The sequence below is a fragment of the Glycine soja genome, chromosome 16 (assembly GCF_004193775.1).
Source record: "Glycine soja cultivar W05 chromosome 16, ASM419377v2, whole genome shotgun sequence".
Classification (NCBI taxonomy): Eukaryota; Viridiplantae; Streptophyta; class Magnoliopsida; order Fabales; family Fabaceae; genus Glycine; species Glycine soja.
The window spans coordinates 36,177,688-36,196,175 of NC_041017.1; the positions used below are offsets into that span (position 1 = coordinate 36,177,688).

The 18,488-nt window shown below is 31.0% G+C and overlaps 2 protein-coding genes across 9 annotated transcripts; one reads left to right on the plus strand and one right to left on the minus strand.

The window, feature by feature from the left end:
* Positions 1-1,997: 1,997 nt before the first annotated feature.
* LOC114390586 (F-box protein At1g60400-like) lies at positions 1,998-7,989 on the minus strand. 5 transcript variants are annotated; one of them, XM_028351374.1, is made up of 4 exons: positions 7,671-7,989; positions 6,418-7,385; positions 6,088-6,288; positions 1,998-2,242 (listed from the first exon to the last, which is right to left on the minus strand). In XM_028351374.1, the coding sequence occupies exons 2-3, from the start codon at positions 7,333-7,335 to the stop codon at positions 6,115-6,117; spliced, it is 1,092 nt and encodes a 363-aa protein (XP_028207175.1). In that variant the 5' UTR covers positions 7,336-7,385; positions 7,671-7,989; the 3' UTR covers positions 1,998-2,242; positions 6,088-6,114. The 5 variants fall into 5 exon arrangements, with proteins under 5 accessions (XP_028207175.1, XP_028207173.1, XP_028207174.1 ...); XM_028351372.1 differs by having other exon boundaries at positions 1,998-2,269; XM_028351373.1 differs by lacking the exon at positions 1,998-2,242 and adding an exon at positions 5,567-5,840.
* A 1,513-nt stretch (positions 7,990-9,502) lies between these two features.
* LOC114391003 (protein phosphatase inhibitor 2-like) lies at positions 9,503-15,139 on the plus strand. 4 transcript variants are annotated; one of them, XM_028351986.1, is made up of 5 exons: positions 9,503-9,654; positions 10,606-10,676; positions 12,829-12,941; positions 13,287-13,472; positions 14,612-15,139. In XM_028351986.1, the coding sequence occupies exons 2-5, from the start codon at positions 10,672-10,674 to the stop codon at positions 14,833-14,835; spliced, it is 528 nt and encodes a 175-aa protein (XP_028207787.1). In that variant the 5' UTR covers positions 9,503-9,654; positions 10,606-10,671; the 3' UTR covers positions 14,836-15,139. The 4 variants fall into 4 exon arrangements, with proteins under 4 accessions (XP_028207787.1, XP_028207785.1, XP_028207788.1 ...); XM_028351984.1 differs by having other exon boundaries at positions 9,504-9,654; positions 14,600-15,139; XM_028351987.1 differs by lacking the exon at positions 9,503-9,654 and adding an exon at positions 9,663-9,777.
* Positions 15,140-18,488: the final 3,349 nt, after the last annotated feature.

The window sequence follows — 18,488 nt, forward strand, 5'->3', positions numbered from 1 at the left end:
CACATTTCGTCTTAGAGTTTATTTATCAATTCTACATATACCATCACCACTTAAAACGCATTTTCACCGTAAAAGAAACACATAAAATTCTAATAAAAAGTTCTTAAGTCTGAACAAGTTTCCCTTCCCCGATTTCAATACATATTCCAACCTAATAAACAACACAACACTACAACAGCATCACCAATAACCAGATTTTCCAACAAATCGACATGGCTACGAATAACATTGGTTTTGATAATGAGAATGGTAGAATTAACAATATCATAAACCATGCATGCAATGTGCGGAGCACAACTTTATATGTGGTATGACTTGTAAGGATCTCTCATAGTGTTGAATTCGTGGAATCCAGCGTTGATTTGAGACATGTACATCATGTGTTTTCGGAGCTTATAATGTTTGTAAATGAACAACATAATGAGGGAGAAGGCGAGGAGAGTGACAAAAATTAGAAGGGTAGGTATAAAGAATCTACGATAAAGTGTGATAATATTTCGCATGGTCTAATTGAGCGTGGATGGTATAGAAGATCGACCTAAGATGATTTTACAAGCAAGATTGAGAATTACAAAGTGGGAAGTGTTAATTTGTGTTGTGAGGTGATTCTTATTATTTGTATTCTTGGAGAGTGTGTGGCAAAGGTTGTGTTGATGTCCATTGTGTTTTGTGTTAAAAGGAATTATAGAGTATTTACATATAGTGAGTGGAAAGAAGAGAAAGGAAAATATATAGGAATGGTTATTTGGTGTTTTTTGCTAGATAGGATGAGAAATGACTTGAGAATTCATCAACATGGTTTTAATGGACAACATGCAAAAACAAGTGAAAAGGAAATATGAAAAAACCAGAAGCAGAACATGGATTTTGGGAGGAAGACTCTGGTTTCGTGGCCTTGTTTTAATTCATGTACGCACTAGATTTTAGATTCTACCCGTTCATGATGAGAAAGGTTAAAAAGAATAATTTAATAAGAATGCACTAAATGTGTTACAGGTTTTTTTTTATATGTATGATAATTTTTATTAATTTTAAAGTCATAATAAAATAATTTATGATTAATTGATAATATTAAAAAATCTTTACGTTGAAAAAAGCTTAAAACTAAACTCTAAAGAGAAACACATCTCACAAATTTTAAATTGTAAAGCAATATATGTTTTGTAAGCATAGCAATGGAATAAGGTAAAAGATGAGTTTTGCCCTCTCCATTATAGTCCTGACAAAGGATATATTCGGGGGTTAACATTGAGGAATAAATTCTTTCTCGTCCCCGTTTTGGGAAAATCTACTCCAAAGTCTCCCCACCAAATGTTTTTTTTTTCTTAATTACTTTATATAATTAAACAAATTATATATAAAATTAATTCTAATTTAAATAATAGATAGTACATCATTCTAATTTAAATAATTCTTTCACCCTGTTTTGGACACCTACACTAAGTTTGTCATGTAACAAAAATATATTTTAAAATTATAAGAGATATATTATATTGTTGGATAGGTTTGTAATTATTTTTCTTAATACTTCAACTTAATTTTTATATATTCCCAAGTATCTTTCTAAATGATTAAAAATAATATCCCCAAGTATTCATTTGTTGGAATACCATCAGATAAAAATAGGAGAATGCAAGATTCATTCCCACAAATTAAATTTAATTAGAAGATTGTTGACAATTGACACATTATCGGGTATTAGTTAATTAGTTAAATTTTATTTAAAATTATAAAATTGTGAATAAGATTTATTAATTAATGAGTGATACCACAAAAATTTATGATTTTTATTAAATCTCATCTAATAATAGAAAGAAGATCTAAAAGAACGTGCTAAAAAATATATGGTTAGTATTTCTCTTAAACTTAATGTGGTGGTATAATGACTATAATCAGAAATGATGATTCCAGAGGTTTTGTGAGCAGATTCTTCACAAACTTGGGTTAATGTTCAATTGTCAGAGCTGAACTTCGATGGACTGTTTTTGGGTCTCAAATTAGCCATGAATAAATGGAAATAACTTTTTTTAAAAAGAAAACCTATAGTAGACAATAATTCTCAATATAATCTGGTTATTGATGATATCCTAGACAATATAATCTTGTCTAAAGCTTTTAAGTCTAAAGCTACAATATAATCTTGTCTTTCACATAAAGAACCTAGACAATATCCTCAGGCAATGTCCTCCAGGAAACCAACTGTCTGACTCACTAAGCTCGGCAACACAAATCCTTTGAGTACCTGGATCAACAATGTATGGACAAGAACCTAAATAAGCAAGAGTTAAATTAGTCAAAACCAATTTATAAAAGGGTGTACATATTATGTGGGTCAATTTAAAAAAAAATGACATGCCCTCAGTAAATCTTCTTATGCTTCAAGTCAACTTAGCAATAGAACTAAACCAAGTGTGCAAGTTAAAACTAGAATCAGGAAAGTGGTATGTTATAAAGGAAGTCCCTAGCAAACTTATGCCAAAACGTGCTCAAGCTTCAACATAATTTGCAACATCTAATTAAGAGTGATTACATTTAGTGATTTCAATATCTAAAGCTACAATACAGCAAGCAAGACTGAACCAAAACACAGGAAGTTTAAGACATATGTTCACTTAATCAGTTAACTGTAATCTTGTAAACTACTATCTTACTAGCCTTCAAATATTTTAGATTGATAATCATTGGCTTTTCATCTAAATAAAAATCTTAAGCATTATCGTATCCTCTAAATACATAAAAGTAAAAGTCACCGGGATTATTACCTTGCACAGATTATACATAACAAATCCAAAAATACATGTGAATTTTCTGGATGGCATAACAGCATATAAATCAAATTGGCAAAGTGGAGAATGAATTGAAAACAAAAGCTATCATATAGGTGCCAAGCATTGAAATGGATATTGAAATCTGAGAAATCAGAAACACCGAACATTTGCCAGCAATGCAGAGATACTATACTCGCTTAATGCAATTAAGTCCAAGTCAGTAATGTTGACAAAACCATATCTTGCAACTAAAAATTATTTATTATTGTATGACACTTGGATGTAAATATTAGTGCATAATATATATGAAATTACTATTTTCAAGCACCCATTCTAGTTGCTTATGGTGACAAGTCAAAAGTCTGCCATGAAAATATGGCAGATAACATTGTGGTCTAAAGTAGAAACATGATGGCTAGCTAAAATAAAAAAGAATTATACACACAAAAAGTATACTAGAAAAACTACAGAATGTAATAAAAAAATCATAAAATACAAACTACAAACATGTAGTAAGAAATAAAGTTCACCAAATGTACATAATCCACAGACTTAAGGGATAAGATCAGAAGCCTCACAGCATATGTTCAGAGAGGACAAAACAAAGGCTCAACAGAGGAGAATAGAGAGACTTGTACAACACAAAAATAAAGACAACTGAAAAGGAAATGTAGATGAAAGGAAAAGAGAGATACAAAGAATTAGAGAAGAAAACGGAGAAACAGGAACCATGACCACAATGGCCAGCTAATATATATATATATATACATACACGCGCGCCTACAAGCTGCTGCCAGCATTCTTTCACAGATTTTTCATCATGGACTTAAGTACAGGCGTACAGAATTAACATACTAGCGACTTAAGCATTTCATCAACCAATGTGGAAGTGGGCCAGAAATATCAAACTAATTGGTTCTAAGATACAATTCATAGGAAGGTGGGAGGGGGAAAAGAAACATTACCCTGGCTTGATCAATGGGTGGTAGGAGGTAAACTAAGAGAAGAGAGTGAAGAAATAATGCAAGATTGAACATAGGCAAACTTTTGACATAAGAATGCGTACATCATATGAGCCTAATAAAAAGTGAAAAAAACAAACAAACTAAATTAACTTCCATTTAAAACTAGACTTAAGTAAATTTGTTGTCCCTCCAATTTAACTTTTTTTTTATTTTTCCTTGTAATTCTTTTTTTGTTTTAGTTTTTCTAAAATATGTTTATTTTGTTTTTTTATCTTTCAAATATTTTAAATAGCGCTTTGAACAATAAAAAATATTTTAAACAAAGAAAAAAAATATTATCTAAAATATTTCAAGGATGAAAAAAATAACACATTTTAGAAGGACTAAAATAATTTTTTTCAGGGACAAAAATAAAAAAACATTAAAGTGTAGAAACAAAAATTATATTTAAACCTTAAAACTAATTTTAGGATACCAGAAGGAGAGTGTCAATATCTTTTACATTTGCCAACACTTGCAGCCAGCCTATGATGACAGGATAAGATATATAAGTGCTGCATGTGGAGGATAGTTCATGATAACTGAAACAGGAATGATCCATGATTGTGAGAGAACTAGCATTGGGAGTAGAAAGTACAATTTTGTACTGGCAGCAGATAAACTCCAGATTCAAACTTATATATGCAGAGAATTTTGCATCATGATGCAAGGAACATTCAGAAATTTACAAAGTTTTCAACAAATATAAACTTTGAAAAAGGCACAGGAAAAGTGTGATTCAGAGGGAGAAGAGACAAAATTTGGAACAGAAATATCATTTGATTCGCCGATCCTAAAAAAAGAAATAAGCAAAGTTCACTTGTTAAGTGATAAATGAAAAATTCATAGAAAATTAAGTAATTTGTCGGCTAATCCCCTTTGATTCAGCAACAAGAGTCGGTTATGGAATAATCTTTTGGTCAGCTTCTACTTTCTGAAGGACTTTCTTGCCGGTAATTGCAGAGATTTCGGAAGTTCAAGGTAACAGCCATAAGGACTGATGTTAAGCTTAAGAAATGTCTAAGATGGACAGTAAAACAGAGGGACAAATGAATTGGATTTGTATCTGAAATAGACATCCGTACCAATACTGTTGTTATGAAATTGTGCAGCACAACATATTTCATGACACACTTTGGACTCATTTCATTGCAGTAGCACTGGCAACGAAGATTAAGTAAGTAAAATGAACCATCTCCACTATATAGAACCCAAGATACAAATCTGTTGTAATTGGCAGGGGTTTTAAATTTTTGCAATACACATAATAAAACTCTGAACTGAATAACATACGTGTTGTGGGACATTTTGTGTTGGAAGCACGGTTTCGCTTTTTCACTATGCACCTCACGTTATTCTAAAGAATTTGAATAGAACACTTGTTCCAAGATTCACAAAAGGCAAGTAATTTGTATGACTTGAAACCAAAAATTTTGGTCTCAAGGAAAATATCAAAATAAAGATGGATCATATGTTTCAAAGAAAGAATATCTTGATTTAAGAGAGCTAAAACCTACCTTATAAAACTTGTTTATTCAAGATTCAAATAATACTCATGAAACCCTGCTTAATTCTACATTAAAAATATTTTTTCTTATTCCTACTCGTGGCCATGCAGTTTTTCTTTTGATAATCTAAGATTCCATTATCTCCAGTCCTATGTCCCATTCATCCTATATAGCGTTTCCTAATCCTAATATTAAACAAATTCATCTCTCATCACATGCATTTCTCAGCAATTAATAAGACATAATAAACAAATCCATATTAAACAAACTCACCACATGCATTTAGTAACTCAATTACTAGTAATCAATAAGAAATAATAAACATACTCATCATAGTAACTTTGACATGAGTTCATACAACAACTCCATAGTCTAATATAATAATTTAGTTACATCGGTAGGAGCATGATACACATAATTTCCATAAGGCTAGCACCACTACCACAGAGGCTCTCCTTAAGACTAGGCAATGATGCAACATATTACACCAACAAAAAAAGAAACTTCAGATTCATCAGTCTATCAAGTGGTCTTTTGATCTTTTCCCCCCTTCAACAGTTCTGTTATTCAAGGATGATCAAAATTACAAGTATAACAAAAAGACTGTCCCCAGTAATAGTTACTTAAAAATTGTCATGTGCCAAAGCCAAATATAGCAAAAACAAGGTTACAAGAGGATCGACAAGGAAATTATATAGCAACCTTTCACTTGCTGTGACTATGAGTATTGAGAAGAGACTAAGCTAGTATTATCAGGAAGAGAAGGAAAAATGAAGCAAAATCAGAACAATATGTAAAACATACTACCTGAGGATTTAAGTGTTCTTATCACTCTCAGCAATTTATAATATCAACTTTGGCCACCGGACATTTTATAATTAAGTACTCTACTATCCTGCTAACTCCCTCATCAGATATGTTTGAAGAAGATTTCATTTTCAATTTCAATGACTTTAATTGAACAAAGCAAGGGATTTGTGTTATCATTGAACCAGAAGTTGAGAGACCCTACACAATGACAGTGGATTAGAGACATATTTTGAAAGGAAAGATTGAGTAATGGACAGAAATTTGCCAAACAGGACATATTATCAGCAATATAAAAAGTAAAGGAAGAAACAGAATAAAGTTACTTACATTTAGAATCTTAAGGGTACTTGAAGAGAGTATCATTATCTTTGCATAATCTGCGAGCACTTGCAGCAAACTTATAAGGGCTAAATGTGTCCTTTGAAAATGAGCATCAAAATAGGCTTCAACGTCAATATTTACTTGTTCAAGTAAAGAAAGATTGCAAGCAGAGAGTTGGTGAATAGGATCACGCATCACGGAAAGAGATCTAAGATTTGGAGTAGAAAGTATAAATTTGTAGGGTGTTTCTTGAATGGTACTACCTATGGTCAAAGTAGAAAGGTTGGAATTACATATGCAGAGGAATTTTGCACCATGATGCAAGTTACACCGGTCAATGACCAAAGTATTCAACATGTGACAAGCTGAAAAGGGCTCGGCACAGTCACCTTCACCTGCAGTTAGAGTGACATGCTCAAGATGCAAGCTTTTCAATGCTGGCAACTGCAGGGAACTTGGAAGTTCAGTCATCCAAGGGACAGCCCAGATGGAAAGCTTAAGAAATGTCAAAGATTTACAAGAAAAGATACTAGGCTGCAACTTAAAACCAAATTTAGCATTTAAATTAACTTCAATTGCCAACTGCTGGACATCATGTGACACAGCATATCCCATGATCATGTCCAGGAGTTCATGATCTATACAGCCTTTACGCCTCAAATCTAGACTATGCAGGGAAATGGAGCTATCTCGATTCAACAGAACCCATGATAAAAATTTGCTGAAATGTGCAAGGTTGGTAAAATCTGAGGAATGCAATGCCAAATTCGAGAGACGTTTCCACAGTTCCTTCCATCTTGTAGACAAGACACAAGTCTGAACAGCATGTTTCATGCTCATAAATTTCATTATATGAAGCAAAACAAGGTCAGGCAAGTCACTAAGCCTGTCCATGTCCTCTTTCCCATCTCTATCACTCAGCATTTTTCACTTCAACTTCCCCTATGCCCCTTTTTCCTTCAATCACACCTGATCTAAGAAATTCAAACAAACATATCATAAATTTACTGCTCACAGTTTTACAAAAATATTGTTAACATAAAAGATAACAACTTGTAATAGTAGGATCTAATGGAAGAAGAAGACCCTTTTAGAAATTAAATACTAAACAAGTTTATTTCCATTTTTCATTTCCAATAAGACATAAACTTTTGTGTTTGACCCTTTTAGAATGATTGATTGAAGACATATACTTTCCTAAATCATTGAGGAAGTTACACATAGAATGAAGTAAGCCAACAGATTATACATACAAATACCTTGTTGGGTGATTGGGGATCCTACCATTCAACTGATTTGCAAAATCAATCAAACAAACAAACTCCACCACTTATCCAGAGGCACTTCAAGTTTTCCCCTTTAAATCCTAAAAGCGCTTATTCGACGTGCTTTCAATCGGTAGAACAATGAGCGAGCTTACTTGTTTTTAATTCTTTGGCAACAGGTTTTGCTTTCACCGTTATAAAACGGATAAGAGTGCCTTCATTTACAGCGACTCAGGGAGGTTGCGTGTTCGATTTAGAATATTTGTTTTGGTGAAGAGATTATTTTTTGTTTTTTTAGGAAAAAACAGATTTTTTCCTAAAAGAATCTTATGAACATTGATGTCTTAACCTGTGAATTCTGAGAAACGATTTTAACTTATGAGTTAAAATACCAAAAAAACCATGAGTTAAAAAATTATTATTATTATTATTATACCATCTCTCGCACTTTTTTCTATTAAAGAATGAGAGAATTAAACGAAAAGCAGAGAAACGGGAGAATTTTTTATATTAAAAAGTTTTTCTTTTTTCTTTTTAAATTTCATATGATTTTTTTTCACACTTCTTATTTTTATGGTATACGAATGAGTGAGAAATTTTTATCCTAACTTTTTATAATTTTTTTTTTATCTTATGCCTGTAGGAAAACAAATAGAGTAGTATTAGGAAGATAATATAAAAAAATGTTATTCAAATTAGGCTAAATCATCTATTTGGTTATTTATTTTGTTTGTTAAGTTTAACTCTCCATTCCTTTAAAAAGTTAATTATAAACGGCTAGAATTAATAAATTAAATTCACTTATTAAATTTTAAGGACTAAAAAATTCTCATATTAACTATAAGAATTAAAAGTGATAAATTTAAAAATTATAAAAACTAAATAAATAATTAAATTTTTATATTTTATGTTATTTGTTTGATTTGTTTTTATCTTTTATTTCATTTGTTTATTCACTTTAGTTTTTCAGTTTATTTAATAATGATATTTTTAATCATTTAAAAATAATTTTTTTGGTTTAGTTTTTTCTCCTTCTCCCCCACTTTATTTTTAACAAAAAAGTACAATCTTAAATGCATAATAATGTTAATTTTAAATAAATAAAAAATAAGATAAATAATTAAAATATTTTTTAAAAAATAAATAAGTAAACTGAAAAAATAAAGTAAGAGATAAATTAAACTTTTGAAAAGATAAAAAAAAAAAAAAAAAACACCAAATATATCAACTGTGCATCAAATTAAAACACCCTACCTTCCCAAGTAAGGTTTCTTTGTTAAAAAATTATTTTATGCTAGAGCTTTCTTAAATTTTACGCCAGCTTTCTTAGTTCTCACGCCACCTATAAATCCAAATGCATCTATATAAGTTAGGTTGACGTACGTTTTAACTTTTTTATTTTATTTTTATGTTATACATTTTCTCTTAATTTTAATAATTTAGTACTTCTACAAATCTCAAGTCGTGCAATATTATTATTAAGATAAATAAAAAGTATTATAAAAAAATTAAATTCTTTTTATCTTTACAAAATTATTTATTGAAATAATTAGTATTTAACTTTTACTTCAATCTAAAGACAAATAACGATGAGAAAAAGTTTCTTAAACAGTACGTGTATTAACTTCTTAACTATCATCTAGAGGGATTTTTGTATTTTAAAGATTTTTCTAATATAAAAAATTGAAGTGAGTTTAAAACTAACAAAATATTTAAGAAGTATTTACATGAGTATAATGCTTACCAACTAAATCAACTTATGTTGTGACTTTATTATTAAGTTTGAATTAATTTTAAATATATAATTGTATTAAATATCTGAATATTTATCTAATTCGGAAAAATTAAAAGGGGCAATATCGGAAAAAAGTGAAAAACTTTGGATGCTTCTGCTAGAAAACACGGTTCTGTGAAGAAGAAGAAAAAAAGAAGGCATTTTGCGACTGCGCGCAGCTTAACTCTGCAATTCCTTTCCAAGGTACCAGTTTTGTTGATCACTTCCTTTTCCCTTTCACTCGCTGTATGTTTCCCGAGAAAATGGATTTTCTTTTTTCGTTTTCGTTTTCGTGGAATAGACGATGAAGTCTTATCGCTTTAATTTGTGAGTTTTTAATTTGGTTACGAAATTCACCAGAGTGATGGTTTTGGACTTGTGGTTGTAAATGGAATTGGCGTTGTTGGATGTGCTCAATCGATTTTATCTGTTTTGTTCTTCGCCTAATATGGATTTCAAATTACCGTGTTTCGCATTTCCTACTGTGTAATGAAATTGCTTTGTGTTTATTTCTGAGTTAAATTTAGTTTTATGTAGGTTTGCTTTTAAGATACTAGTTACTTGTGTATTATCCCCAAGGTTTTAGGGTTTGACTGTCAAATAGTAACTTTCAAATTGCTGATGTTATGGTAGTGAAACCTGTTAAAGTGAAAGGTTTTCAACTTTGTTTCCTATACTTAGAAACATATGCTAGATAAAATGTTTTGGATTTGTAATTTAATAATCTATAGTTCAAGTAATTGATGATAATGTTGAGTTTCTGGTTTGTATGGAGTTAATAGAGTTTTATTCTTGTAATATGAAATATGAATGCTATAGTAAGTCCATAATAGTCATTGGAAGATGGAAACAAGCATACAGTATTACTTGTCTATAGCAGGACTTTTTTCAGTGGATTTCTCAACTCTCAATTTTTTAATTTTGTTATGAATCAATCTTATTACCTTTGCTTCTTCATCAAATTCTTAGTTCACAATTATTTCTCTCAATTTATTATATTGCTTTTGCATTCTTCAACTAGTCTAGGATGGTGTTTCTGCTTAGATTTTTCATTCTTCTATATTTTCTCCTTTGACCCCCCTCCCCCCTCCTGGTTATTTATTTGTGTTCTTGAAGCTCAATAACTTACCGCATAAACCTCTCATGTTTTTCCAGTTGATCAAGCGACTTCAGGATTGCCTTGCATACTTTGGTGTTTGAAGAGCTAATCTGTCTACCAAAATGAAGTAATGCAAGCAAAAAATCTTCTTTTTATTTGCTTATATAATTTTTTACTAGAAAATTCTTAATCTGACTGATATCAAATGGTCCTTCTTATTGCATATTGTATATTATAGTGAGATAAGGTGAGGAATCTCTTCACCTGGGATAATTTAACCATGAAAGTTTTACAAGGGTAATTGTACTTTCTAACAAGTTGAAAAATTTCATGATTTATTGGTGAATATGGACTCTTGGGAACAGATAACTTATGTTTCAAAAACTGCATATTATTAAAACAAAGTCAAAGACTCAAAGTTCCTTTACTTTCATGCTTTCTAGTTTATTTTTGTTTGATACAAGAAGAAGCCTGGATATATTTGAGGAAACAAATCATAAATGAAAGGTAAGAAGGTTAAGACTATATAATATTTGGTTGTAGCATATTTTTGTGGGTACTTGTCCTTTTCCTAGGGTAGGCCAATATTAGGGAGATGATCTTTATGATACCTTAATTAGCCTGGGGCATTTATTTCTGAAGTTGGAGGCTGCAACTCTTGTGGTTCAATATTATATAGACTATGTGTATGTTTTTTTTGTTAGAATACAGCCTAACAGATGTTTAGCCCAATGCAATTTTTTCTTTCTTTCATGTTTTCTTCTTTGTAATGCATTCAATGACTTCCTATATGTAACCAAAGCCTATATATGTTTAGTTAGCTAGAGATTGTATAACAACTCAAATTCTTTCTCTGTCTTGAATTTTAGCACAAATAGAACATGAAAGGTGAGGATAAAAATAATGTTTTGTTGATTGTAAAGCATGACTGATATGCTGTTAGGAAGATGCACAATTAATCAGGGTTGCTCCAATGCTCCCCAGGATTTGGAATTGTTAAGGAGTCACTTTGGGTATTAGAGTTTTGTAATAGGGTTGTTATCAGTGGTTCCTATAATGTTCTAAGTCTATTTTTGGTGCAAATTATTTTCAAAGATAGAAGATAAAAGATGCTTTTTTGAACAGTGTCTCAAGAGTTTGGAGTTTGGATGATAAATGATCATGCCATTTTGATGTTTGGTATGATTGTGACAGTACCACCAATAAATAAGGTCTATAGGAGGAGGAATAGGTTGGACAGCAGGGAAAACAGAATATCAACTAAAGTTAGGTAACTAACTAAAGGAGAAGTTGTAGGGCAAAACCAAGAGAGGGGGGTAGTTTTTATTTTAGGAATTCATTAGTGGGCAGAGCTTCAGGTACTTGGAAGGTTACTATCTTGAGAACTGTATCCTGTTGGGTCTCTGTTCAGTATCACTTTGATACTGTATCAAATGAAATTTCTGCAATAAAGGTGTGCTATGGTGTTGCAAAATTCCTTGGATTCACAATCGTGACTCTGTTGCGGTGTGCCTTCCACAAAATTGGCTATTGCAGTAACTATGGGTGTTGTGGTTGCACTGTTGCAGCTTGTGTCGCAGCATCAAGGATTTGAGAGATGGATGTGGAACTGCACGTGACTTTTTTCCTACTCAATCCTAGTGTCCCATTCCCTCACTCACGTAAAACTTGTTAAACTTCTCTCATATGTAGATATCTGTTCACAGCTTCACATAAGGATCAAGGAAGGACTCCTCCATCAGCATTTGTTCACCTTCTCCTGCATCTTGTCATCTCCGACCAGTCTCTGGCCAATTGAACTTTTGAGTTAATATTATGCCAATTTTATAAATTTTATTTTTATTTGCATAAAACAAACAACACTTTCTGCCCAAAGAAAATTTCTCAATAACTCGAGTTTGTTTACAAAGCCCATACAAAGGCAAAAGTAAAGGGTATGGTCGTTGCTAGATAAACATGTTTGTATCAATCCAACGTCAAATTAAGGAAGAAAAATGGGCTGGCATTTCTGAGTTCAATTTTGTTTTTTAATGTCTTAGAAATCTTCTGGATTAGACTTGAAATTTGATTTGAACATTGCATTGCTTGTTGAGGAATGTGTGCTTATTGATTGAAAAATGAAAATGTTTAATGGAATATTGGTACTTCCACTCTAATGGTGGAATATATATTTTAGGAGTATTCCAATGATCTTTTTATTTTTATACTGTTCTACTTTCAAGCTCATAATATTATCCATTCTTAATGTTGTGAATATTGCTTTTGGTATTGCGTTGTAGGGGACGTGTAAGGTGGGATGAGGCTAATATTGGAGAAATTGAGGCAAACAAACCTGTGAGGCAGAAAATTACTGAGCCTAAGACTCCATATCATCCTATGATTGATGATGACAGTATGTAAAGATCACTTAAACTTTATGTTTCTATTTAATTAAGTCTGCATGTATGGGTATATGGCTATGTATACAAATAATCTTCTGATTTTATTTTAAGACTTATCTACTACTTTTAACTATAATATTGCTTTTATTCTTCTTTAGTTGACCCTCTGCATGGTTTGGGTTGTAAACTTGTAAATCTAAAACATATATACTAAGCTAACTCTGTTGATAAGTATGTGGAGATGCTCTTTTTGAAGTTCTATTCTCAGGCTTGCTCTTTTGTTATAGTTTAAAAAGACATTGTATGTGTAGCAACTTTTCTTCTGAAAATGACTATGTATTACCTAATTTTTCTAGGTTCTCTATCCCCTGTACGAGGAAGTTTTGATGCATGTATTGATGATCAAAATCACACGATGCATGCTGAAGCAATATGGAGTGCTCTGAATGATGTAGCCTCCAGTAGCAGAAGAGGCACTGGACAATCTGGTGGTTGGACGTCATCTGAGGATGAGCCAGAAGCAATGGAGCAAGATGATGATGGTATTGTACTATTATTTGATTGTTTTTCTCATAGATCATGTCATTTATTGCTTTTTTTATGATTGTTACTCTTTAATGGGTGCTTGTGCTTCTCCTTTATGAGATTTGGTTTTAATTATTGCTTTCTTATCGAAATAATTGAAATCTTTGAAAATATTGCCTTAATTTGCATATTTTAACTTGTAAGGATTATAAGGTGAAGTCAGGTTGTTTACTTTTGCTTTGACATTTATTATGTGATTCTTGTGTAGATAATGATGGAATCAGGGTTCTGACAGACCTAGTAAAATAGAGCTATAAATGAATTTGGTTGACGTTGCTCATGTTTTCTGTTTTTGTTATTTTAGCTTCATAAACAAGAATAGAAAGTCGGTTGTTACTGCTGTGAAATTTTCTAATTTTTCTAAACCGGAATTATATGTATATGAACATAATATTTGTTGAAAATGGGTGAGCTAATATATCTTTTGGTCCTGGAAAGTGACAACTTGGGTTGCTTTGGTCCCTGAAAGTGTTTGTCTTATAAATTGTTCTCTGAAAGTGTGAACTTGCTAACAAGTTCACACTATACAGTTATTAACCTGCAAAAAAATTTATCTCCTAAAGGACTAATTTTATGTATCACAACTTTCAGGAACCAAAGCTATACAAGTTGTCACAACTTTTAGAATTGCTTGCATATGATGAGTTAGTTCTGTCGTGATAATTTGAGACAAAATAAGACAGCAGTAATTGTCTCTTCTTTCTGCCTATCATCCACACTGTTGGATCTGAAAGGGCTTTTTCTCGTTGGTGGTGACCAATAGCTAATTGATTTATACAGCCTAGAATGTTCTGCCAAATCTTGAATAGTACTTGTGCGGGCCTGGGCAAAATATCAGACTTGGAGATTGCTTACTGTTTCAAATTTCAGTAAACTGTGTGATAATGAGTTGGGATCTATTTGATAGTGAAAAGGAAAAGGTATTGGAATCTTGTCATTTCTTTCTCATGGAGGGAAATTATTCCATTTAGATGAGCATGAAACATTTTTTGCCATTTTTTTTCCAAGTAATTTAGTAGGCATATTTGCTTTTGTATTAATGGATTGCCTATTCATTTACTAACGTAACCTGAAATACTGTTAGATTCTGAAACAGATAGGAACTTGAGTTTTAAAGAGCACAGAAAGGCCCACTATGATGAATTTCTTAAAGTCAAAGAGCTGCAACAGAGGGGTTCTCTTGAGGATGAAAGTGACGAAGATAATAATTCTGAACCCAGTAAGGTGGAGAAATGTGAGTCGTCTTCACTGAGTGATAGTGTAAAAGAGATGGACATCGAGGGAAAGAAGTCTTCAACTCCTCAAGCTAATGGTTCTTAGACAGTGATCGATGAAATAAAATCCACTGTCTAGTTTCATTTTGTGGATTGAAGAAAACTAAATGAATCACTGTTTTTGTATCATTTGTATGTATGTAGTTCCTTTCTTCATCATGATTATTATGATCCGTTCACACTTTTGTACTCTGGTAAATTGGTTTGTTTTCGGCATCTTTGAGGAATTTGCTTGTGGCTTTTATAAGGAATTAAGGTTGGATGCTTAAAGGGAGGAAATATCCCAAACTGAAACTATATTTCATTTCTTATTTCCTTGTGCTTTTTATGTGATTTGTGTTTGAGTATTATGCCCCAATTTTTAATACTATCAGATTCAGATGAATCTCTTGCTGCCACTGAGAACCCAATTACTATGCATACACATCAAAATGAGTTTAACTTTATTTAAAATGCATCATTATTTCCTAATAAATGGGAAGTTTAACTTTATTTCATTGACAAAGATAAAGAATAACTGCCACCAAATATGCACCAGACAAAACATACCCCTAAAATAACAACCACCGAACCAATGTCAGCCCCAACTGTGAAGACAAAACCATTACAGGGCCAACCTCTGTATCATCACAGGGTGGTTGAGGCGGTGGTGTTGGGTGGAGGTAGGGCTTGCTTTGGAGAGGCAGGGGTATTCATACCAGGCATGCCATCACCAAGCAATGGTATCATCACTAAGTGATGGAGGCAGTTTTCTTCAAATCCTACAAAATCTCCAAGAATTAAGTGATTACATTCTTTTATAATTTCTAATAGTATTTCTAATATTTTTGCTTAATTTTAGTGATTCCTAACTAATAATGATATTTCTTATGATTTTTGTTATTTAATTTCTTGAATTGACTCACTAAATTATCATTAATTGAAGATTCATCAACACTCATAAAATAAATTTTGAATTATAGAAAGATAATTATCTAAAAAAAATTAACTTAACACTTTGAAATTACACATTAATTATATGAAGACTTTAACCAATTTAAATTTATAATCGCTTGAATATAATTGCAGTCTCCAAAATATTATATGTTTTTTAAATTCGTTTCAATTTGAAATTTGTTGATTTTCAAAATTTAAAAATTATAAAAAGTCATAACACACCATGTGATATTAGATGAGTAATCATAAATTCATAGGATTAGTACAACAATCTAATCTCAACACATTCACATGTAGAATAATGATTTATTTAACATGAAAATACATCTTTAGTGTGTAAAATTTACTTAAATTAATGATAATCATGTATCGATAATGAATTAATTTCTGACTTAATGAGTTGAAAAACATCGATAATCTCTCTAAAAAAAAAAAGAATAGTAACCATAGGATGATTTCCGGCTAGAAGGCAGCATGAAACTCATGCGTACCTATATAGAACTCTCGAATACATTATTATGCTCTGTATTTACAACATTAAGTTTGAGATTCATTGCTCTGAACAATACAAAACGATAAGAGGAAGTTTGCAAGTAGTACGTACACCCACCTAATTTGACGAAATGGACCAGTTATCTATTTATTCAGTTTCAACTCCTTCAAAGGTAGAGATCGACATTTTTTTACTAATATTTTTTTTTATTTCCAAATAATTATAAGAGAAAATTTGAATTCTACTTTCATCAATTTGGTAAACTTTTGCATCAATAATAGGAAAGTTTAGGAGTTCAATATTTAGGGGTTTTAAAACGAAAGAGAGAACTTGTACTGCTATGTAGTTCTTTTACAAAGTAGTTGAAACTTTTATCTATAATAATTAAAAATCTTTTTTTATTAACATTGTTAAGTAGGTTTTTTGTTTTTGTTTTTACCTGATTTATTATAGTCAAATTATATATAAAGATGTGAGTCTACTAATCCTTGACGCAATCACTAAATTCATCTTGGAATCGAAGAGTACATGCGCGTTTTGAAAAACAAGAAACCGTCCACCTCATACAAATTTTCTTGATTTTTCATGTATAATATTTCAATTACAATTATGGGTGAAAGCATGTGCTATGAAAGCATGTGCTGAGAACAAGTATACAAAATTTCAGCTAGTATAAGATTCTTCACTCTACGTTGTTCTTTGTTTTGTTTTTTCTTTCTTTCTCTCAGTTTCGCATTGAAAGTCTAAGCAAACAAACAATTGATTCTATTTTTTAATTTTTTATCATCATTTTAGATGTCAAAAGCAACAAACACACTATATTTCAAATTCAACAATAAAAATACAATTCAGGTTCAGCTGCATGCCTCAACGTTTCAATTCACCAATAAAACGTGCCATTGGAATATGAGTTGTACATTGGAGGCTAAGTTCAGTGCTGTCACTTCAATTTACACAGGAAAAATAGTACATGTCACTTAAGGTGAGTGCAGGTTAATTTTGTGCAGACATTAGATGCATTGCAGTAGTGGACAAATCGACCAAGTAGATTTACTGGATTCTCACATGTTTTTATCATTTAAAACTGAGGTGGCCAGTTTTTAGAATTAACTACGTCATAAACTATCCATTTGTGTAATTGAAATGATCATGATACTAACTTTTAGTTAAACCGGTCTGAATTGGTTTGATCCCAGATTTTATATATATAACATTTGCATAAAGACAATGGATAATTACATAATTAATGTTTGGATTTCCTCTTACTTGATTTGAAACATGATAATGTTATAAACGAATTAATATTCATTTAAATACTACATATTTGATTTCTCTTAATTAAATAAGGTATCAAGTTTTTGTATATGACAAAATATCTACTAAAAATTTAGTTTCATATTGCTGTAAATGTTTTGTTCTCCAAGAAAATTATATTTGTAAAGTATTTATATATAGTGGTAAAAAAAATATAATACAATAATATTATATCACAAAATAAAAATACAAAATAATTAAAATAAAATCATCTGTCTCTTATATAATAATTTAAAGCTGAAGTGTGCGAACCATTTTCATACATCCATATCATATTATTATAGAGTGGTGACATCTTGACGTACCTTTCAATATTTCAAATATCTCTTAAATAATTTTTATTTTTCTTTATTTTTTTCTTAATTTCTATCACATAATTATATCAAATATCATATCTATATTTTTTGTTTTCATTTTTCTCTCTCACCAGTTAGGTGTCTATTGACATTTAGGTGTCAAAATATATTTTTCATGAACTCATGATATTTTTACATCCCACTATTTGAACATTTGATCAACATTTTTTATTTATTTCTATCTCTTTTTTCTATAATATCACTTATTATACATATTTTTTAATCTTTTCTCATCACTCTCTAGGTGTCAACTAACATTTTAAGTGTTCAAATATATTTTTCTTATTATTATTGTTTTTCAAGAATTTAGAAAAGAGAAATCATATTTGAACACTTATTTTTTTAAAAACATTCCATTAATATTTATATCTCATTTTTCTTATCCCATCATATCACCAATAATGCCTATATTAATTTTTCTTTCTTTCATCTTTCTCTCACTAGGAATCCGTAAATAATTTACCTTAAAGAAAGTGTTGCACACTTAGGTCGTGTGTAAAATATGAAACGTAAACATATTCTCCACAAACACACGTAGCTAGCTGGCGATGATTTCCAAGTTCCAACGCTTATAAATACCATATTCTGCATTGATACGTA

What these genes read in the sequence shown, in the direction of transcription:
- LOC114390586 (XM_028351374.1), bottom strand. Translation starts at nt 7,335, where the DNA reads ATGCTGAGTGATAGAGATGGGAAAGAGGACATGGACAGGCTTAGTGAC. An exon ending in GTACCCTTAAGATTCTAAAT is followed by an intron (nt 6,289 to 6,417) that starts GTAAGTAACTTT and finishes GTCATTGTGTAG; the next exon opens with GGTCTCTCAACTTCTGGTTC.
- LOC114391003 (XM_028351984.1), top strand. An exon ending in TCCTATGATTGATGATGACA is followed by an intron (nt 12,942 to 13,286) that starts GTATGTAAAGAT and finishes TAATTTTTCTAG; the next exon opens with GTTCTCTATCCCCTGTACGA. An exon ending in AATGGAGCAAGATGATGATG is followed by an intron (nt 13,473 to 14,599) that starts GTATTGTACTAT and finishes AAATACTGTTAG; the next exon opens with ATTCTGAAACAGATAGGAAC.